Genomic DNA, 22,472 nt, shown 5'->3' on the forward strand with positions numbered 1-22,472 from the left:
AAATAGCTGCACGCACAGGCCGTTTCGTATGCAAAGGACAGGGCAGAGCTCAGACGGAACAACCGAGGGCCACGGAGAAGCATTCCAAGGTTAGGGTTATGTTTTCCTTTCCTCGGTGAGAAAACAGAGAACATGATGAAATCAGTGCCAAAACACATGCATCGCCCTTGGGCACCATTTAAATACAAGTTCTCTTCTACCTTAAAAAAAAAAAGGAATTGATAATAAAGTGGCATCTCTTAATATGGTGTTTGGGAAACTTGGCCCCTGATTAAGTCAGAAACCCTGAACCTCAGACTCAGTTTTATTAAAAAGAATAAAACTGGGGAGGGGGAGGAAGGCTTATAATGCAGTACTCAGGGTGGCTGTGCGGTGGTAACCAAGTCATGGGCTTGGAAATGCCAGGAATAGTGCTGCCCACAGGAGCGCTCATTCACTAAGAAACACCAGGCATCCGCTTGCCTCAGCGCGGGCTCCTCCTCCAGGTCCTTATCTGGAGGTCGCCTTGGAAGGTAGCTCGACCTGACTTCTAACTCATGCCAGTGCTCATCTCCCCACGCAGACAGGAGCTCCGGGAGGAATGTGCGCAGAGCCACCTGCCTGACCCCATAGTGGGTGCTCAGTGAGTCTGTGTTGCATCAGAAGGTAAGTGGCGAATGGCTGTCACCATCCCGCAGTGACCCGCGCTCCTGGATCAGCTGTAATAACATCACCTCCAGGTCCCTTCCCCGGGAGGCGGAGGGGGCAGGAGATGAGGTGTGTGTCACCCGAAGAATTAGTAAGAAGGGCTCTCGGTGGGGCACCCCAAGGGCGGGAGAAAGAGCCAGAAAAGAGGACGGGAATACCGCAGGCAGGCTGGGTGTCCTAACTTGGCCTTCCTGACCCGCAGGGCTGTCACCCGCCCACTTCAAGAAGGGGCGTGTCATGGACATGACTTTCATGGACACTCCCCAGCCCGGGTTCCCAGGCGGGATCCAGGGGACAGGCCGGCAGAGCAGGGGTCACCGGCCGAGAAGGGGTGGGGTAGCCTCGCCGACCGCTCGCTCTGAGCTCTGAGCTCTGATCCGGGAGCAGCAGGCACCGCGCTCGGCCCACCAGCAAGGAGTTTGCAGAGCTCGCTGTGCGGGACGAGGGAGCAGGTCAGCCTGTTTGTGGGCGCGCCGCCTGCAGCTCGGCTCCGCTGGGCACGGCCGAGTCAGCATGCCTGGGCAGCGGGCCCTGCTGCTGGCCTTCCTGGGGTCCTGGCTCCCGCTCCTGGAAGGCGCCAGAATCCTGACCGTGGTCTTGTACGGTGAGTGTCTGGGCTGGTCAGGCCATAGAGGACCCCTCCTCCCCAGGGCTGTCAGGTCGGCTGCAGAAAGTGGCCCCTAGGAAAGCACGGGGTCTCCCTGAAGCTGAGAGCAAGCTGGGAAGACAGGAGCGCGCCTACCAGAGCCGCAGTCCTAGGATCAAGTTTCTGGGGATCCCTCCTTGTTCCTTAATGCAAATCAGGGCCCGCAGATTTCTCCAGGGGTCTGGTGGGCGGGCTGCAGGCATCCCAAGATGCCTGACTTCAGTATCTCCTGCCAAACATATTTACACTTCAAGGACCTTCTAGTTCAATGTCCCTCTCCGCATGATTGCCTCCTGGAGTCACCTTCTAGCCATTTTCTGCTTTTCTCTGTGGCAAACACTGCCAGGGAGGAGGGTCTCAACAATAGCCCTGGTGTGTCTGCTATGAGAAGCCACAGACTTACCACCCTGTGCACACAGGGCATGAATAAGGGACATGGAGACTATTTCCTAGGAGGAGGGATGCTCTGAGCTAGTCCCATGGGCAGGTCGTCACATGACAGGGGAACTAGAGGAGGGTTGCTAGAGGTGGGGCCTCAGAGAGTGGGAGTCACACTCCATGAGGACTTGAGGGTCCTGAGCGCCTGGCCCACAGAGGAAGTGAGGAGAGGAAGGAAGTGTTCCTTGGCCCCACCCTCCAGCCAAGACGAAGCTCCCCTGAGCCCCTACCCCACCATCGTGGCTTTTCTCTCCATGCACCTCACAAAACGGAAGCCTTGCTCCTAGGGGGAAGCCATTATCTACTGATGGACCGGGTGTCTCAGATTCTTCAAGATCATGGGCACGATGTCAGCTTTCTTCAACAGAGTGACCTTCATTTCCCATCAGGTATCATCTTATTCTGTGGACTAGGACTGTCTAATTCAAATATAACGTGAGCCACAAATACAAGCCCCATAATGTAATTGCTAAAATTCCAGAAGCCACATGAACAATTAAAAAGAGACAGGTCAAACTAATTTTAATAATATATTTTATTTAACCCCATATATCCAAAATATCATTTCTACATGTAAACACTATAAAAATTATTCATGAGACATTTCACATTTGTTTATGTTAAATCTTTGAAATCTGATGTGTGTTTTTCGGTTCACACTAGCCACACTTCAGGTGCTCAAGGGGGACCACACTGGACAGTAGTGTTTGGACCCTCCTTCCATAGATGATAAGCTGTGAGTGCCTTGTACATGCTAAATGTCCTGCAAAACTTCATGTTAGTCCTCTGAATTACTATAACGAAGAAAGATATGGGTACTGGTTTAGGTCCATCTTAGGCCATGACCTTAGCAAAAGGAAGTCTGAAATGCTATTGGCTCTGCTCATCTGTATTCCTCTATCTCTCACCCCCTCACTGCATCTGCAGCCCCTTCAGGCAAACCCTTCACACACATTTCCGTAAATAAAATGCTGCTTTAGTTACGTTGCTCAAAATCTTGCCTCTAGTTTGTGAAGATTGGATCAAAATGTTTTTCTGACTGGTAAGAATTCCAGGGGGGAAAAAGGCAGTGAAACTGCAAGAGAAACTTATCAGAGAACTAATACAAGAAAAAAATTTAGAACTAGAACACACAAGTCTTTATATTGAAGGGCCCCAACACAAAGAATAATAAAATAAAGACCTATCGCAAGGCAAATCATGGCAAAATTTCAGAATACCAATGATTAATAAAAATAACCTAAACGTTTTCATATATTTCAATAATGAATAAGACTCAGAATAACATCAAACTTTTTGACATTGGTATTGCACACAGAAAACCAACAAGATTTAGCAATAAATCAATCTCAAAGGCTTTCCTTTTCATATAAATTTAAGTTTCTCAAAAAGTAGAAGTAACGACAGGATTTAGGCTGATCAGAACAACAGGCGAATTGAGAAAGAGGAAGACAAAAGGCTAGAGAATAGAATTGGCAAAACAAAAGAGTGGAAGATTTGCTGTTGGCATGGACAGCAGTCGTCTGGTTTTAATCAATGAGAGGATCTAGGAGGAACATCTCCTGGAAAAAATTTATTCAATAAGTTGACCAAATTGAAAATTATATTGAGAGAATATTGGACGGAGTTGAGACTGACCAACAGGCATAAAAACAAAAGAAAACAAACGCAATGAAACAAATGAAAAAGGAAGGTGATTGTTAATTCTAGGGCCAAGAAAGGACACAAATGGAAAGAAATCACATGACGATATACTATTTGGCTTAAAAATGAATAATTTTTACACAGTCATCCTAATGTAAACTCAGAATGTTTAACCCAATATTGCGACATGACTGAGAAGATGCCTCTTTGAACAGCTCTGACTCATTCCTGGGGATCTGGATGGTCATGTGCCTTGCTCAGGAGAAGGTCCTAGCTGCTCACTAGTGGCTCGCTGTGAGCCTCTGAGCAGGCAGGAAATGAAGGCTCTGGCAGCATCATAAACTTCCTGCCAAAGCAGTGAAAGTGTGCCCACCACACACACACAGAGCCCCTTGGCAAGGGTTAGGGCACTTATAGTTGCACGTCATTTGAGGAAATCTTAGCCTAATTAGATTAGATGACCACTAACTAACTGATCAGAGACTCCCATCGCTAAACATGACAGGCAAAATAGATTTTACAGAATTAGTTCAGGAAAGTCATTAAACAGCAGTAACAACAACATCAACGATGAACAGCAACAAGAATAAACTGGGAATGGGGGAAATCATAACAACAAAAAAATTTTGAGACATACAAAGAAATAGGAAAATATGCCAACAGAAAGCAGTGAACAGAAACTGTCCATGAGGAAGCCCAGACAATGGATTTACTAGACAAAGACTTTAGATCAATAAAGAACAAAATAAAAGTAAGAGAACAATGAGAGTGACTGATAATAAGTTTGAGATGTCTTTTGAGGATGAGAAATGTTCTAAAATTGGTTGTGTTTATGGTTGCACAACCCTGCAGACTTACTAAAAACCTGTAAAGTTTTTTAAAGGGGAATTTATGATATGTGAATTATATCTCAATAAGATGTTTTAGAGAAAAAATCCTGAGAAATAAGTGAAAGGACTAAAATTGGGTTTTCAACATTCCTTTTAACATGCATGATTAAATTTTCTCTTCTCTCTCTTCTTAGGTTTTAAAAGAGAGAAAACATACCAAACTGTCTATTGGTCTCCTCCTGAAGACTTTAAAGAGGAATTCAAGAAAAATTTAGATTTCTTTACAAAGGAAGCTTTGCTGGGAAGGTAATAGTTTTTTTAAAAAAAATAAAAGTAAAGCAATTATTATTTGAGAAATATGAATGAATGAATGAATGAATAGAAATAACTCAATCATCACTGAATCAATCACTTCAGGCAGTCTTGGGGATGTGGCACTCTGGTTAATATTCCCAGCATGTTCAGTTTTCAAGCCTGAATGAGTAGAAATATAAATTTTAAAAGATGCTTCCCTTTACCTTTAATCTCTCCAGCTCAGGGACAGTGATGGGCAACTCACCATTTCATCGCTGGACAAAGTCATAGAAACTCAATTTTCTTCCTTCTGTTCCTTTCTGTCCTCATAAATTTTGATGATGGGATCACTTACAAAGATTGATTTTTGCAGAACTTGAGCCTGGCTATTTACGGTTCATTCCATGCAGAACTCTGGGACTCATTCTCAGCCTTACAGAGAGTAAGTCATGAGGCCACTCATCTGAAACTCAAAATAACAAGAAACTGCTCATCTTAAGCATGAAATCACTGAAACGCAAGACATGCCTGTCTGAGTTCATGAGAATGTTCTTGCTCCTCCTTCATTTCTGCTAAATGATGCTTCTCCCCAGTGAAGGCATTTTTGAATACTTCCTCCTCCATAAAATTTATTTCATTTACTCCAATTCTTCCTCCAAACTTCTCTATACCACTGTCTTACCACTTAATTTTGTGCTTTGTCTTTTTCATTACAAAGATTTATTGGGGACTTAATATGTGCCAGGCAATGTAGGTGTTAGAGACAGAGCAGAGAATGAAAGAGGTTGAAAAGACAAACAAACCCACCCCAACTCCTCCCTCTGTTCCCTCCTCCGACCAGATTGTGCAGGGAACACACACTCTTAGAGCATGTCCCACGGGCCCTCGCACTGTGTTTCTGCAAGTCTTTTCTCTCCCATGTTAGTGAATGTTGATATTGTCATGTGCTAATTTCCAAAAATTTATAACACATGCCCTCAGTTTCTCAAAACTACCCCATGTGTTACCTGAAGTGGTTGTTTTTTAAAAAAGCTTAATTTAAAGAATCCCCACTGGTTTATATTAAATTGTCAGAACCACCATGCTAACTGTTAGACTAGTTAGATTGTTTCTACACTTTCACAATGCCTAGCTCTTTCCTTTGAAATACTTAGAAAACTTATTAATATTTAATTTATTATTTGTAATGATTTGCTGAACACCTGCTTTCCCTGTTAAACTGTAAACTCCATGAGGCCAAAGGCCATATTTTCCTTGCTTGCTGCTGGAGCCACAGAAGCTGCCATAGTGTGCAGCACGTGGAAGCATAGTAGCCACCAGGTAAACCTCATGGCACTACCTGAAGATCAAGATTTACTAAAAATACTAGACCGAAATATGTCACATCTTTCTTGACTAACTTTTGACAGGCATTGAAACCTTTGATTTGTCCCATAAATAATTAGGAAAATTATCCCAAATTGAGCATTGAATTCAAGAAGCCTCCTTAGACTACTCTCTTTCTGGCTTAAACTAGCTGTCTGTTTTCTTTAATATATATATCTCCTATCTAATAATAGACAAAGATTGAAATTGACCGTACCTTTGCTACGCCTCCCATCGGCTAATCGGCAAGATATGCAAATTAACCGCCGCACAAAGATGGCAGTTAATTTGCATACATAGGCACGAAGCGGCGGAGGGAAGACTGAAGGCGGCTCCGGCCGGAGCAGCGAGGGCTGTGAAGGTGGCTCCAGCTGGAGCTGCACCGGTTTTCCTCCAGCACCTGGGACCCAGGCCTATTTCACGAATCTTTTCGTGCAACAGGCCTCTAGTATGTATGTATGTGTGTGTATATACATATATATATTTGTATTTGGTCTTTGAAATGATCCAATCAGAACCGCCTTGTCAAATTTGCTGTGTCCTGAAATGCCTGTGCAGTTGGTCACATTCTTTTTCCCCTCACAATCTCATGTCCTTTTGGAAGAAGCCTGCCCTGCCCATCACTCTGCTCAGATGACACACAAAAAAAAACTAAAACAAAAACAAAACTTCCTCTCACTGCTCCCCAATAATGATCAGTAATTATCCTCAAGGGAAAGATTGTCTTCACTGAAACAAACATCTTGACAGCTTTTGTCCCAACATTAGTTCATTCCATCTTTTTCTTCCTTTCAGCTTTAAGAATAGCTAAACCATTTAATTTAAGAACGTGTGAGTGGTGGTATGCCCTGCGCTCTGATGTGGGGAAAAATGCACATTCGCCGTCCCTCTGCCTCCAGAACAGGAATCCTCGCTCTGCCTGCACATTGCAGTCACCGGGGCAGCTTTGAAAGAATGCTTAGGTCTGCGTCCCACCTTCGGAGTGTCTTATGTAAAGTATTTATGGTGAAGTACAGCCATAGATGTATTTGCAAGCTTCCCAGAAAGTCTACAGTCAGGGCAGAGACCGCCCCTGCCCAAGCCATGTCTCTGCCTCTCCCTCCCCGAGTTCCCCTCCAGAGGACACAGGGCAGGGCTCTCTCCTGCGGGTTCCAGGTGGGGCCTTCGCTTTAGCCAGAGGAGGTCACACGGCTGACTGCCCATCATTCAGTTCCTGAAGTGACTGCCTAGCTCCTGGGCCTGGGAAGCGGGCATAGCACTTTCCAGCCAATACTCTGGGCCATGAAATCATCAGTGTGGGATCCCTTAGCTAGGGCATTTGTCAAGTGCTGTGTGATTGTAGCCCGTGTTTAAACATTATTAAAAGAAAAGTAAATAGATTCCCAATAAAACAAAGTAAAACCTCTAGTCAAAACTGACATAGGACATGAATCCTCAGCAGGGTTTTAAGAATCTGTATCACAGGAGAGGCCCTGAGGGGTGGAGAAAAGTACCAAGTCCTTATTCACTGGCCCTTAAGGGGAGCCCAGGCCACAGTGACCTTTTTGCAGGGTTTTCTGCCAGTGGAGTGTGAAGACATCTGTCGGCCCAAGTTTTGAAAGCCAGGGCCTGGCAGATGTCCCTGGCACACAGCTTTTAGAGGTTGACGATGCTGTCCCTCCACGTGTGTTCATGGCACGCTGTTATTAAGATGCTCACATCCCCAGGAAAACAAGTCCCATCCATGGGCACATTGAGAGCAAGGTTACCTTAGAACTGAAGGTCATACAGAGCATCATCAATGAGCTTCAGCATTCAGCCAGGAGAGAGAGATCCGGGCCACAGGCCACAGTTGGTAACATTCTCCCAGAGCAGGCACGGCACCAAAAGATGGTAGAATGAGGAGAAGAAAGCAAAAAGGAAGAGAGCAGAAACATCCTAAGCATCAGAGAGAATTGTAGCAAAGACAAAAACAAGGAAATGGCACGGTGGAGGTGGAGGCCATAAAAACGCCAGATCTGGAGCAGAGGGATCTCGGGCGAGCAGTACAACGGGCAGGCGGCTGCCGGAAGTGCTTCTTCTTCGCGTGCTAAGTCTGATTTTTCGAGAGTTTTCAGGTGAGCACTTGCCATGAATATTGAACATCTCTCCTTTTTCTTTCTCAGGAACCCACTTACAAACCTTTTGAATGAGCACTTGCCATGAATATTGAACATCTCTCACTTCTTTTTCTTTCTCAGGAACCCACTTACAAACCTTTTGAACATAATGAAGCTCTTTGCCACTCAGTGTAGTGATTTGCTGAGAAGGACAGATCTCATGGGCTCCTTAAAAAATGAGAGTTTCGACCTGGTGGTGGTGGACGGTTTAGATCTCTGCGCTTTCCTGATCGCCGAGAAGCTGGCAAGGCCGTTCGTGGCCGTCCTCGGCACCACGTTTGGGGTGACGAATTTTGGGCTGCCCGAGCCTGTGTCCTACGTTCCAGATTTCCACTCCTCCCTGACGGACCGCATGGATTTCTGGGGCCGAGTGACGAACTCTCTGATGTTCTTTATTTCTTCCTTGAGGCAATGGTACATCCATGCGCAGTTCGATAGCACAATCAGAGAAAATTTCCCAGAAGGCTCTAGGCCAGTGTTATTTCATCTTCAACAGAAAGCAGAGCTGTGGTTTGTCAATTCTGACTTCGCCTTTGATTTTGCCCGGCCCCTGCTTCCTAACACTGTGTATGTTGGAGGTCTGATGGCCAAACCTGTTGAACCTATACCTCAAGTAAGTAAATCCTTTGTACACAGACATAGAAGTTGCTAAACATTTCTGCAAGGTGACCACACAAGTCTTATGCTGCCCCCAGTAGCACCAGAGCTTCAATTACTCCACATCCACCGTGCGGTGTTGTTGGTCTTTTTATGTGAGCTGTTCTGGTGGCTCCAAATGCTGCCTCCAGTTTCAGGGTTTTGTTTGTTTGTTTTCATTTGTTTTTTAAACATATATGTTTATTGATATCAGAGAGGAAGGGAGAGGGAGAGAGAGATAGTAACATCAATGATGAGAGAGAATCATTGATCAGCTGCCTCCTGCACAGCCCTCATTCTGGATCGAGCCCACACTCAGGCATGTGCCCTGACTGGGAATCAAACCCTGACCTCCTGGTTTATAGGTCGATACTCAACCACTGAGCCATGTAGGTCCGGCTACTTCTGTGTCTTTGATGCTCTACATTCTGAGCTGGGTTGTAGCTTTTTATGCATTCTAGAGATCTACCATCATCCCCACCCCCCAATCAGGCCTTCCCTTACCCTATAGCTGCCACCACAATGGTGAAAGGAGTAGTTTCATTGCCTCGAGGAGTAGCTTGTGGGAGCAGGGAAATGTAGAGACAGTGATGAAAGGCCCTCTGGGAAGCCCACTCGAGAACATCATTTGGGTGGAGTGGAGGTTGAGGGGAGCACAGATACCCTTGAACTTCACAGCTTGCCTATGGCATAGCCCACGTAGGTCGCCGGGAAATGAGACAATGGAGAAGCACTTGAGATTCACTGTGTAAATGGTGACTCACGGATCCTGAGTCTCTCTCCCTAACCATCTTCCAGCCCCACGTATTCTGCTGCTTCCCCAGCAGGGGTAGAAGAGATCCAGCTACTGACCACGTGGGGATCTGGCTTATCTCCCAGGCTCCTCTGGGGGAGCCCACAGTGCAGGGGGAGGGCAGGTTAGCACGGTCCTCTGGAGGGTGCTATCGAAACCACCCCCTGTCTTCCTTCCTGACCCCTGAGAGGAGAACTTGAAATTTAACTCATCAAATTCCAAAGCCTGGAGAGAAAGGATGGAGCATTCTTGTGGTCCTGAGACACTGAGGCTCAGAACACTCTCTTGCAGGCCATCCAGCCGCAGTAGATGGGAACCTGCAGGAAGGGGAGTCCTGGGTGTACCCGGCACAGGGAGGCACGCAGAGCTCACGCGAAAGGTGTGCTCCATGAGCAGGGTGCCTCTGGCTGTGACGTCTTTGCTCTCTCCAGGAACTCGAGGACTTCATTGCCCAGTTTGGCGAGGCGGGTTTCGTGCTTGTGGCCCTGGGCTCCATAGTGAACGTTGCTCAGTCCCAGCAGGCCCTTGAGCAGATGCACAGGGCCTTTGCGCAGCTGCCTCAGGGGGTGATATGGAAGTGCAGCCCTTCTCATTGGCCCAAACACGTCCAATTGGCAGCGAATGTGAAAATCATGGACTGGCTTCCTCAGAGTGACCTCCTGGGTAAGGGCACCCTCTCTGCCGGCAGCTGCCATGTCTGCCTTTCTCGCTCCTGTTACTTGTTCTTTAGGGTCTGTTGCAGCTCTCAGCCCTCCCTGGGCATTCCACCATCACATGAAAGGAAAGCATGTGTTAGCGAAAGGCTAAGTTCCAGGAAAGCTTGGCATTCTGGGCTCGCTTCATTCATTTGTGCCCAGCCCGGGTATCTGCGGCCACTAGCCACCTTCCAGAGGGGTGACTTGCAATGGGCAGGGCATCGGGATCAGCCAAACCCCCAAGAAGCGCCCATAAGTGCTTTGGGATGTACCTAGGTATCTACAGCCACTAGCCACCTTCCAGAGGGGTGACTTGCTATGGGCAGGGCATCGGGATCAGCCAAACCCCCCAAGAAGCGCCCATAAGTGCTTTGGGATGTACCTGTGCCCACAGGAGGGAAGTTGCTGCCGCACAGTGGCTCCAGCCGCCTGCTCATTACACACAGACACTGAGCCTGACTCTTCCTCACCCGAGGTGGCCTTGCAGTGTGACAGTATTCCTCATCGTCCTGTGTGAGCTGTCCTGACAGTCACCCAGGGGCTTCCTCTCTGGCCTGTGCTGCCCTCTGGGGACACCTCCTGTGCATAGCAGCAGATGGGATCTGAGTGTTCTGGTGAATTGGAAATACAGGTTTTGGTTCTCCTCCTGCAAATGTATTTCACTGGCCTGTGGTAGAGCCCGAGCATTGCACTCTACAAAAGCACATTGTTTCCGAGTTCCTGGGCTGGATCAATGCTTCCTCAACACTTTATTTTGCTCCAAATGAGAGAGGGACAGTAGGACTGGGACTGGCATTACTAAGGCATAAGGCACCCTCCCTGCTTAAAGATGATGTGGAGGGAGGCCGCACGGGTAGATGGACAAGCGCTGGGAGACGCTGAGCTTAGTTCTGTCTCCGCATTCTCGGCTGCAGCTGGTCTCTGGTTCAGGCCTTAGACCCAGGCTTCTGAGGGTGCTCACAGTGTCTCCCAGGCAATTGCCTCTTTACATTGGTTCCCAGATGCCTCTAGATTCCCTTATCACGTTTCCCTGACAATGCCGCCGTCCCAAGTTCTGGAAATTCCTTCTTAGGCCTTATCCTTCCTCTCGTTCCTCTTTGTCCTAGCTCACCCCAGCGTCCGCCTGTTTGTCACCCACGGCGGGATGAACAGTGTGATGGAATCCATCCAGTATGGCGTGCCCATGGTGGGCATTCCTCTCTTTGTAGACCAGCCTGGAAACTTAGTCCGAGTAGAAGCCAAACACCTGGGTGTCTCCATCCCGATCGAACAACTCAAGGCGGAGACCCTGGCTCTTACGATGAAACAAGTCATCGGAGACAAGAGGTATGTAGTAGATCTGGCCAGAGGGTCCCCTCCCCTCGAATAAACTAAACTCAGCGTTAAGATGCCAATGGACCTATTTCCACTGAACGCCAAGTTAGACAAATGAGCCTTCTATTTCGATAAGAGGGATTTAGGACAGATGATAGGGAGAATTTCATTTTTAAAAGGAACTTTATAAGAGTTTCTCTCTTAGAGTTTTTGTTCTCTTGATATGCGTAATATGCAATTCTAACCAGTTGTGGGGTGTGTGGGGGCTCCTTTTATCTCTTCATGTTCATATTTCTTTCCTCTACTGGCCTCTGTCCTTAGCTGTTCCTGAACATTTTCTCCATTCACCTCCCATGTCTCCCCTTCAGAAAGGCCTTCTCTGACCAACCCGTTATGCCATATGATTCCCTCCATAATGTGTTTCATAATTAGCCTACATGTTACTTTACTTAGGGATTGACCTTTCCTCCATAGAGTGTAAACTCCATGAGCAGAGGAGGGCCATGTCTGCCTTACTGATCACGGCCTACTCACTGCCTTGCACACAGTAGGCACTCAGCAAGGAAGTTCTGGACGAGTGAAGAATAAATACTAGTCCTCTAAATAGGGCCCAAGAAACACGATTGGGCGCCTAGGGTCCATGAGTCCCTAGAATAGGGAAATTGTAAAAAACACATGTGTTTGCATATATACATTTTCTGGAGGATGTTTTCTTTTTTTTTTTAAATTTGCTTTTTAAAATTTTTATTGATTTCTTTAGAGAGAAAGGCAGAGGGAGAGAGAGAGATAGAAACATCAATGATGAGAGAGAATCATTGACCAGCTGCACACCCCTTACTGGGGATTGAGCCCTCACCCTGGGCATGTGCCCTTGACTGGAATGGAACCTGGGACCCTTCAGTCCGCAGGCCAACACTCTATCCACTGAGCCACACCAGCTGGGGCTGGAGGGTATTTTCATAATGTTCATCAGATTCTCAATGGAGACTAATGTCCGGAAAGGCCACGGGCTGCTGCTCTGGAGGGGCGTTCAGCATGATGCCTGGGGCAGGGCAGCCCCAACATCCCCTGGGGACCCTCCTGGCCCCCCTTCCTGGAAGGCAGGTAATGCTTGCAAATGAATAAACGGAATGACACAGGCTCCTGAGAACTGAGACTTTGGGGCCTGTGTGCATCAGGGTGGCTCTGGTCTGACAGCTCTCTGGACATTCCGGAGCCCCAGGCCCCCGTCCTCTGCCCCAGAGGTTCTGAGACACCTGGACACCTTGCTTGTGGGCCTCTCTTCGCTCTGAGCCTGCTCCCCATGAGGAAGAAGCATGCCCTGCAAAGGGCTGCAACTTCAGCTCATGACCATAGGCCTGCCTGGCCCTAATGATGCCTGAGGGTCTCACTGCATTTTTCTATCGTCTTTCCCACTCACTCTCCTCTACTGTTTTACCTTCATCTTCTCAAACCTCCAATGTGGTTTTCTCGCTCATCCTCAGTGTATACCAATGATGGCGAACCTTTTGAACTCGGCGTGTCAGCATTTTGAAAAACCCTAACTTAACTCTGGTGCCGTGTCACATATAGAAATTTTTTGATATTTGCAACCATAGTAAAACAAAGACTTATATTTTTGATATTTATTTTATATATTTAAATGCCATTTAACAAAGAAAAATCAACCAAAAAAATGAGTTCGCATGTCAGAGGTGGTGTCATAGATTCACCATCACTGGTGTATACTCTTCTTTGTTTTATTTTACTGGAAAAAAAAGAGAAGCCACCAGCATGTGTTCACCACCAAATTTACCAGCCCACGTGCCAACTCTGCCTGCCTCCCTGCCTGCCTCCCTCTATTCCGCCCGCTCTTGTGTCCCCTGTGGAGACCAGGCCCTGCCCTGGGGTAGAGGATCACATCCTCTCACCCACTCAAAGCTTTTGCTTCTGCGACTTGCCCCACTGTCTCCTGCATGATTGCCTCTCTCTCTCTCTCTCTCTCTCTCTCTCTCTCTTTTTTTTAATAAATATTTTATTGATTTTTTTACAGAGAGGAAAGGAGAGGGATAGAGAGCCAGAAACATCAATGAGAGAGAAACATTGATCAACTGCCTTCTACACACCCCCTTCTGGGGATGTGCCCGCAACCAAGGCACATGCCCTTGACCGGAATCGAACCTGGGACTCTTGAGTTCACAGGCTGATGCTCTATCCACTGAGCCAAACCGGTTAGGGCGCCTTTCTCTTTCTTTAGGAACGCTTTCATCAATTGAAAAGCAACTTGCTATCATAACTCTCAAAAGTTGTTTTTCCTCAACTTTTTATTTTGAAAAGTTTCAAACTCTCAGAAAAGTTGTAAGAATAATACAATAAGCACTTGTATACCCTTCACTCACATTAACATGTATTAACATTTTGCCATATTTTGTTCTCTGTGTTTCGCCGAATGTTATACCTGTGTATCAATGGCAGCATCCTTTGAGAATTTGTTGCAGACATTATAATACTTTACCTCTAAAGACTTCAGCCTGTGTCTCCCATGAACGCAGCATTTTCCCACAGAGCCACAGTACAATGATCAGAGTCCAGAACTTCACCATTGAAGGGCCCTCGACTTACAACAAACCATCCTGACACTGCTTCGCCTTCTGGACATACTCATCTCTGCTCTCCTTCCCTGTAAGCTCTGTGCTCTCTGTCAACGCTTCCTCCTGTCGCATTCTTTCATCAGCCCGCTGCAGTAAGGCTCCCTCACTCCACCAAGCAGCTCTGAGCCAGGTCACCGGTGGCTTCTACACCGCCAAAGCCAGGGATGCCTTTTCAAGTCTCATCTTACTCGCCCCATCAGCATCATTCATCCCAACAGGTCACTGCCTGTCCTTGAACGGTGGCTGCAGTTGACCCAGACACCATCCTCTCTTAGTTTCCTCCCTTCACTGGTTGCTCCTTCTCAGTCTCCTTGGTTGATTCCTCCTCAGCTCCACAGCCTCCAGACTTTGTAGGGCTCCTCCCCAGGGCCTGGTCCTTGGGTCTCAACTCATTTCTAATCCACACGTAAGTCCTGGGGTTCTTGCCCAGTCTCATGTTCGAAATACCCTCTATAGACCTATGCTGATTTCCAAATTGCTATCTGCAACCCAAACCTTTCTGCTAATTGCAGTATATCTTATCGCCCTGCTAACTGGCATCTCTTCTTCATTGTCGAGCGGGCATCTTAAACTTACCATGACCAAATAGCAACTTTGGCCTGTGCCCAACACCCTTAAGCCTGCTAGTCAAATCTCCATGTTGTAAATTGTGACTCCATTTTTCTTGTTTACCGGGCCCCGCATTTAGGTATCTTTCATTTAAAGTTTGTAAAAATGTAAACAACAAACACAAGGAAGAATAAGAATTGAAATAACAAACATAATTCAAGTTTACAGAATTATTTATTGTTCCAGGATTTATAACCCAAAGAACTTGCTAATTTAAAATTTATTTTTTAATGACTTAAAATTCATTTAGGACATGAAAATTTCAAGAAAAGTCCAATTTGGGAATCCTTCAGAAATATATTCTGTGATAGTCGGAATCAGCTTTGGCCTCAGAATTGATGGAATATTTAACATTTGACCTTTGATGTTCCTTCGAACTGATCATAGCATGCATATGCATATGCATATATACAGAATGTGCATATATACATACATATGTATATAGTGTGCATACATATACATGTATATGCCCGTGTGTGTGTGTATATATATATATATATATATATATAGCATGCATATATACATGTCTACATAAACAAAACGTGTATATTATAAGTTTATATGTGTGTATATATACACACACACACACACACAAATATATACAATATATATATTTGCACATTGTGTGTGTGTGTGTGCGCGCATCTGCCAACAGCTACAAGTCGGCAGCAGTGGCCGCCAGCATCATCAGGCGCTCTCACCCCCTGACCCCTGCTCAGCGGCTGGTGGGCTGGATCGACCACATCCTTCAGACCGGGGGAGCGGCCTACCTCAAGCCCCACGCCTTCCAGCAGCCGTGGTATGAGCAGTACCTGCTGGACATCTTCTTGTTCCTGCTGGGGGTCACCCTGGGCACCGTGTGGCTCTGTGGGAAGCTGCTGGGCCTAGTGGCCCGGGGGCTGTGTGGGGCCGGGAAGCTGAAGAAGGCCTGATGCACAGAGCAGACTTGCAGGGGTGCTGGGGAGCCACTGGTTCTCTGAAGACTTCCCCCAGCCCAGGCCTCCCCTGGGGTCTCCCTCACCCCCACGTGGGCCATGGTACCAGAACGGCTTCTTGCTCTCTTCTCCTCTGTTTAGATAGTCTTATGCAGCAATCTGGGGCTTCTTTTTTAAAATTATGATAAAATATACATCACATAAAAATGACCATTTGAACCATCAGGTATTCAGTTCAGTGGTGTTGAATACAGTCATATATTTGTGCAAACATCACTACCATCCAATTCCATAACCTTTTTCATCTCCCCAAATTAAAATTGTGCACTGATTAAACAATAATTCCCCATTTCCCTGTCCCCACTCCAAGCCCCTGGGAACCTGTGTTCTACTTCCTGGGTCTATGAATTTGACCTTGGCTTTTGATTTGCCCCTCACCCATGAACCCCTCTATTCAGACTCAAAACATCACCAGACAGCCCCCCTTCCTCCCCACTCCCTGTCCCTAGACTCAGTGCTCTATTTCATCCCCCCTGTCTAGGGACTTCTATTTCCCCTTTCTTCTTTTTACGCTTTTGATGAATAGGACAGAAGCTGTGTGGCCAGTTCTTCCATTGTAGACCAACCTCTTGCATCTCCTTCTCATCTCATTCAAAGCTCAGAGAGCCTGTCCTCTCCCCCAGTGAGGCAGGGACAGCCCCTCCTAGGACCCCCCTCGTCTCTGCCCCGAGTCCCTTCCTGCGAAGCTCCTCCTTTGCTGGTCCTGAGGGGCCTGCCTGGTTCCACAGGCGATGCTGTGTCCCACTGTTCACAGGTCCCCTCTCCAGGTTCCCACGGTCAGAGGTGAGGTAACAGAAGCCCGAGTGGAGGCCTGGAGCCCACACGGAAGGCTTTGGGGCCTCAGGTGCAGTGGCCGTGGTGGTGCCCCAGACCGTCTTGATTTAGGAAACATGCCACTTGCCACCCCCCTCTACCCCCTGCGGTAGAGAATATTCCTGTAGGTGGAATATTCCATTGGTGGCTCCATCCCATGGAAGTCAAGGCCCCTCTGACTTGTGTCTAGTTACTGCTCCAGACACATCTTAAAAATCCTGAAATAGACCCACACGAGGATGTTCAGTTGGTTTTTGACAAAGATGCAAAGAGAATTTCGTGGGAAAAGTAAAATCCTTCCGGCAAATTGTACTGGAACAATAGTATATCTGAATGGGATTTGATCTAAATAACATACACCGGGGACATTGCCTGTTGCTTCCGACCATACATGAAAATTAACTCAAAGTGAATCATAGGTCTAAAAATAAATGCTGAGCCTACAAAAGTTCTAAAAGAAAGTCTTTGCAGTCTTATGGTCGGCACAGGGGGAGACGACATCCTATGGGCCTGTGGATGGGTGTGTGTGTGCGTGTGTGTGGGGGAGGACTGGGTCCCTGTAACTGCACCTGCCTGTTCCCCCATGTGCTGCTTTAAGTGTCACCTGATGATGACACAGCCTGGCAGTGAGCCCTGCGGGGACAACAGGAGGCCAGGAAGGGGGTGCCTAAGAGAAGTCAGAGAGTTTGCTGAATGTTCTCTGATAAAACATGGGAGGCAAGTTCCGATGCCTTTCTAGAAACCAAACAGTTGCCAGTGAAGCTTCCCACTGGCTTTTCTCTTCGGGCAAACAGACTCTCACAGCCCCTGGATCTCCTAGGCAACCACACTGTAAACTTGAGAAAAGGCCAGGCCCGGCTAGGGATTGACAGCGAGCTGAGCCAATCAGGCTGTGAGTCTGCAGCAGGTATTCCTGGCCAGCCAATGGGCAGGGAGAGGGCAGGCCAGGAGGTGTGAGGATAGGTAAGAGGGAGGAGGCAAAGGGGAGGGGAGGAGCCTGTCTTCCAGATGCAGGAGAGAGCGTCCATAGTTTCAGTTCCAAGCGACTGGTGGCAACAGGTTAGCATTTAAGGTAAATCAACTTTTACAAATTTATTATGTTGACTTAATCACTTTTAATTTGTTTTGGCTAAATAATAACAATAATAGCAATAATAATAATGAGAAGATAGAAGGTACTTTCCAAAGAGAAACTCTAAAGGTTGATGTGAGCTCTTGGCGGCCTCATCTCTGGGAAGAGGTGTGAGATGCAGGTGTATAGTCATGCATTTCATTCGGGGAAGGAGGAGGAAATGAACATCGCTCAGCAGCCCCTGTGCGGTGGGTACTGGAGTGCGCAGTGTTTGGGGGAACTGCCATAACCAGCTTGGGTGACCATTGATAACACTGAGCTCAGGCAGGTTAAATGAGGGACAGAGGGAGACTCACAGGGAAGAATGCGAGAGAAGGTGCTGGAAAGGAGTGGTCAGAATGATGCACCCAAGTGTCTAGAACGGGGAGGGGAGGAATGAGGCAGGCAATGGCTGTGAGGAAAATTCAGGCTCAGGAGTCTAGCGGTTCCCAAGGTCACAAGCACCTGTGGTTGGAGAACGACACTGAACGGTGGCAGGAGCTGGAGGCTGAATTTTGAGCTTTCAGAGGAGAACAGCTTTGGCTGGTGACAAAATGCAAGAGACGGTCTTGGGGAGGCCTGTGGAAAAAGGGAGCAGGGGAGGCCAGGGAATCAAGGAGCCCCAGAACCTCGCCGCTGCGTAGCACCTCTTGATTTTTCTGGAAGTTTCAGTTTAGAGCAGGAAGGATGTAGACAATGGACTGGGTTTCTAAGTGGCTATAAAATAAACATTCAACAGACCAGTGACTCCCAAAGGAGCATTCCCAGTGACTGTGAGTTACACGTAGGTGATTGTGGTGATTCATGTTGCAGAAGCCATATGGTAGCCAGAGCTGTGGCTTTCCATCATCTGCAGGTGGAGGACGAGGCCCAGTGGGGTGTGTCCTTTCAGTGGGTTTGGACCCCAAACAAAATGGGGCCTTTGGAAATTACCTGCTGGGTTGGTTGTTTCTGAGAGTTTAGTCATGAAACCTGCGAGCTCGGGACAAGCTCTGTTCCTTTGTTCTTTTTTGGAAAACAAACCCAGTCAAAGCCGTGCGTCCTTCCTGCAGTTTAGATATTCTCTCACTCTGCTTCTTTAAGACCTTCTACCTGCCTGGCTGCCTGACTCAGAATAGATTGCCAGTAATTTCTTGGGAAAAACCCTAGAGACTGAAGGCGGAGCAGAGGGAAGAGGGAGGTGGGGGGAGGGCAAGGAGAGGGCTATGAGGCAGCTGGGGCAGGAGACGCCCAGGGGAAGCTCATGATGACAAGGACTGGTCACCCCGGGCCTCTGACTTTTATTAAACCTGGGTCTGTAGCACATTGAGTTAGCTGTGTGGGTCCCCGAGTACCATGCTAAGCAGTTTCTCTCGCTCTTTCGTAGCCAGAAACGCCGAGAGGCTGCTAAATGTGGATAAAATGCCACTGAGAGAAGAGGGGGCCGAACCTCTCCCCAAGCTGGGTTGCTAGTTATTTCACCCGGCCAAGGCCAGTCACCAGGGCCAACCCAAACACTGCAGGAGGGAGCATTTGCCGATTGTAACAGTTAGGGAAACCTTTGGCTGCAAGTAACAGTGGCCCCCACCAACAATGCAGCCAACAAATAGAAGCTTGTGTTTCTCCCGTGACAGGAGTGTGACCTTAGGCAGCTGGTTACACCGACTCAGCAGCTCAGAGACGCGAGGCCTCTAAGTTGGTGTCTGCGATTCCCTTGGCTCTTACTCATGGTTGCATAAAGGCTGCCACAGCTCCAGACATTGCATTTTTGTTCAAAGCAGGAGGGGAGGCAAAGCGATAGGAGCACTTGCCCTGAGCCCTCAGAACTTCCAGGTGAATCTCTTTGGCCAGAACTTGTTTCACGTGGCCCCCAACTGAAACGGGAATGTATCGAAGAAGGGAGGCTGGCATGGCCTTTGAATCAGCCAGCTGGCAGTGTCTGGAACACGTTTGTAATTCAAATTCAACACAATTAAAACTACCGTGAGGAGGGTAAACGCCTGACAGGGACCTTGGCTGTCTCATTCACTGCTATTGTGTGGCACATAATAAGCATCCAATAAACCCATATTGAATTTAGTACCAGGACTTGGAGGAAGCGCATTAGGTACCTGGGTAAAGTATTTAAGAAAACACTCACTTTCAGGTTTGGGCAAGTGCAAGGCCGCCATTTGCACAATCTTGAGATTGAGGGCCACCTTAAACATTGTGCCTTAGGCACCTACCTTACCTAGTCTAGTCCGACCCCTAGTTGAATGAATAGTGTGAAATATCAAGAACTTATATGAAGTAAATACTTTATAACAACAATATCAATGAAACATTCTTAAGTTGGGCCGTATCATAAACATTAAAATAAGGACTTAATTCGTATTCCAAAGATCAGTGGGAAGAATAAAAGACTACAGTTCACAGAGATGGGCTCTGGGAATACCTGCATATCGACATGGCTGAAACCTGAATTTTAATCATCTTAAGAAAACGCACTTTGGTGCAGAGGAAATTTTGGTGAGATGCCAGACTTCAGTGACTTTTTATTTCTACAGTAAGCTTATGTGGTAAATATAGATGACATAGAACCATGCTTTAAGTCTTATGTGGGAGTTGGCAAGCCAAACCCAAACCAAATCTTTCCTATATTTATACGTTGCAGAAACAACTTTTGAAATGACGTTTGGGAAAAGAATAAACGAATAGAAGATAATCGGCACAGTAGCTTTGAGTTTAAGTTTAAAAACACACACAGGTCACATCACTTCATTTAAACAAACAAACAAACAAACCCAAAACTATGGCTCCAAGAGGAAGAGACTAAGTGAAATTGCCCAGACAATGAATCAGAGTCCACAGTGAGCCCTAAGGTTTTGGAAACTCAAGGAAGGACCCCGAGGTGAGGGGTGGGGTGTGGGGCATGTTTAGGATGTGTAGGGCCCGTGGGTGTCAGGCTTTGCTCTGCACTCATGTCCCCCACTTCTCTCTGCAGTAAAATATTCCCGCACGCCAGGCAGTCTCTTCCTTGAAGCCGGCCCTTTCCTTCTTCTCATTTCACGGACCTTCTCTGAATTCCCAGAGTGATTTGCCAGCACGTTGCGGAGCTGCCGAGTGCGACCACTTACAACTGGATGTCGGTCCTGCCTCGGCCCCTGCCTTGTGGCACATTCTCGGGCAAGTGGCCAGGCTTTCGGGGTCCCTGTAGACATCCTGTAATAGGGCGTCAATTTTGATAGAACCCACCCCATGAGGTGATGTGCTGAGGCTCCTGATGGGGTCCACCCCCCCCCCCCAGCCCCCAGGCTAGACTGACAGCAAGCCCCTCCCCTATGCCACCTGGACTTCACTGCGTATGTGCCCATCTCTCCTTTGTGCCATCCCTCCGCCCAGGGACTTAGGGAATGGACCCGCCTTTCCCTGGGGAGCGTGAGAAGTTGCAGTCACCTGGGGACGCTGCCCAGATGACCATGCTTAGAACGTCTGGCCTCCCGCTTGCTGTTTTTTATTATTGGTATTACTAACTGATATTACTAATTAGCGAATGACAGTGAAAACAGGTGGGCTCGATGAAGGAACTCTCATGTGGACACCGACGCTCACCTGTCCGTAGATCTCTTTGGGGGCTTCCAGTTTTCTACAGCAGAAACCGGTCCTCTTTTCAAACGAAGTCTCTCCTCTCCGACTCGGAACCGGGACATCCTCGCCGCCTGCCGGGCCACGCTGAGCACTGGGTCCGAATACTTACTCCAGAGGGGCCCTGTCTCAGGGGAAACGTCTTACGGATCCCCCAGTTTTCATCACCGACCATGTAGTAATGGCTAACTTACTGAGCCAACTGAGCCGCAGGTCTGGCCTTCCCCCGGGACGGGGCCCTGTGCGCAGGTCAGGGCGGAGCTAGGCGAGGCCGGAATCCTGTTGACTTGGATGTGAGCTTCATTTGCAGTAAATACATTTCCTGCCGCCGGGATGGGTGTGAGGCCTGACAAGTGCAATCAGTAGCTACCTGCTCTTCACATTGGCTTTCTCCTCTCTTCTCTCTAAAGAGCAGAATGTTTTCTAAGATCACATGGTGCTACTACAGCAACTCCAGGCCCCTGCTATTGAAATGGCTAATGCAGTGGCACAGGTGCTGCCTAAAAATGTGAAGGTACAGCATTGCAAGGCCTGGCTGTGGGGGAAAGGGCTCCATGGCTTCCAGGCGGGGAGGCCTTGGAGAGACTGGACTGCTCTGCAGGTAGTTCTCACAGGCGGGGCTCTGTCATCTGTTCAGTAGGGCACGTCCTCCCAGTGCACGCTGGCCCCCGTCTATCTCAGCACCCCAAGCAGGGCCTGCAAAGGGCTGCTCAGGGACCGCCCTGCCCAGCCAGGTGAGCCTGCTCTCCCTCCTCAGTGGGTGGACAGGACTCACCTGCCCCCCCCACCCACCCACATGCTTGCAGTGCCTTCCTGATTCCTAATTGTGCTCCCCCTGCCCCCCCCCCGCCCTTACACAGACCAACCCTCCCCTGAACTCACCCCACCTGCTTCAGCACCTTCACGCAACCACCTGTCTTTTCCTGAGAGGAAAACGGGGCTGTAGTGTCAGAGAAACCAAAGTGGGAGTGTTCTTCAGAGGCGGAGTGAGAGGTTTCCTTTGGATTTTGCATGAGAGAGGATTTGGGGTGCTTTCTCTTTATGGATGCCTGGGGGGCGCCCTCTTTGGCCCTAAGACCATCCTCTGTGTTGCAGGTTGTTGGCTGTAGACTCAGCCCAGCATTGGGGGCTGAAGGAGGCAGGGAGGCAGAGATTAGAATGTGTAATTCAGTTCATTGACACTAGGAGGCACCAAAGACAACCCAATAAAGTGCAGCCTGAGGCTTCAGTG

The 22,472-nt window shown here is 48.0% G+C and overlaps 2 protein-coding genes across 4 annotated transcripts in view; both read left to right on the plus strand.

The window, feature by feature from the left end:
* The first annotated feature begins 937 nt into the window (after nucleotides 1-937).
* UGT3A1 (UDP glycosyltransferase 3 family, polypeptide A1) lies at nucleotides 938-15,879 on the plus strand. 2 transcript variants are annotated; one of them, XM_005872587.2, is made up of 7 exons: nucleotides 938-1,291; nucleotides 2,059-2,160; nucleotides 4,440-4,551; nucleotides 8,124-8,655; nucleotides 9,903-10,134; nucleotides 11,273-11,492; nucleotides 15,375-15,879. In XM_005872587.2, the coding sequence occupies exons 1-7, from the start codon at nucleotides 1,201-1,203 to the stop codon at nucleotides 15,649-15,651; spliced, it is 1,566 nt and encodes a 521-aa protein (XP_005872649.1). In that variant the 5' UTR covers nucleotides 938-1,200; the 3' UTR covers nucleotides 15,652-15,879. The 2 variants fall into 2 exon arrangements, with proteins under 2 accessions (XP_005872649.1, XP_005872651.1); XM_005872589.2 differs by lacking the exon at nucleotides 2,059-2,160.
* A 1,661-nt stretch (nucleotides 15,880-17,540) lies between these two features.
* Nucleotides 17,541-22,472, plus strand: part of CAPSL (calcyphosine-like) — a 28,030-nt gene continuing 23,098 nt past the window's right edge. For both annotated transcript variants that reach the window (XM_005872597.1, XM_005872596.2), the window contains exon 1: nucleotides 17,541-17,599. The gene's annotated coding sequence lies outside the window, so the exon portion shown is untranslated. The remainder of the gene's footprint in view (nucleotides 17,600-22,472) is intronic.

The sequence above is a fragment of the Myotis brandtii genome, unplaced genomic scaffold (assembly GCF_000412655.1).
Source record: "Myotis brandtii unplaced genomic scaffold, ASM41265v1 scaffold384, whole genome shotgun sequence".
Taxonomy (NCBI): domain Eukaryota; kingdom Metazoa; phylum Chordata; class Mammalia; order Chiroptera; family Vespertilionidae; genus Myotis; species Myotis brandtii.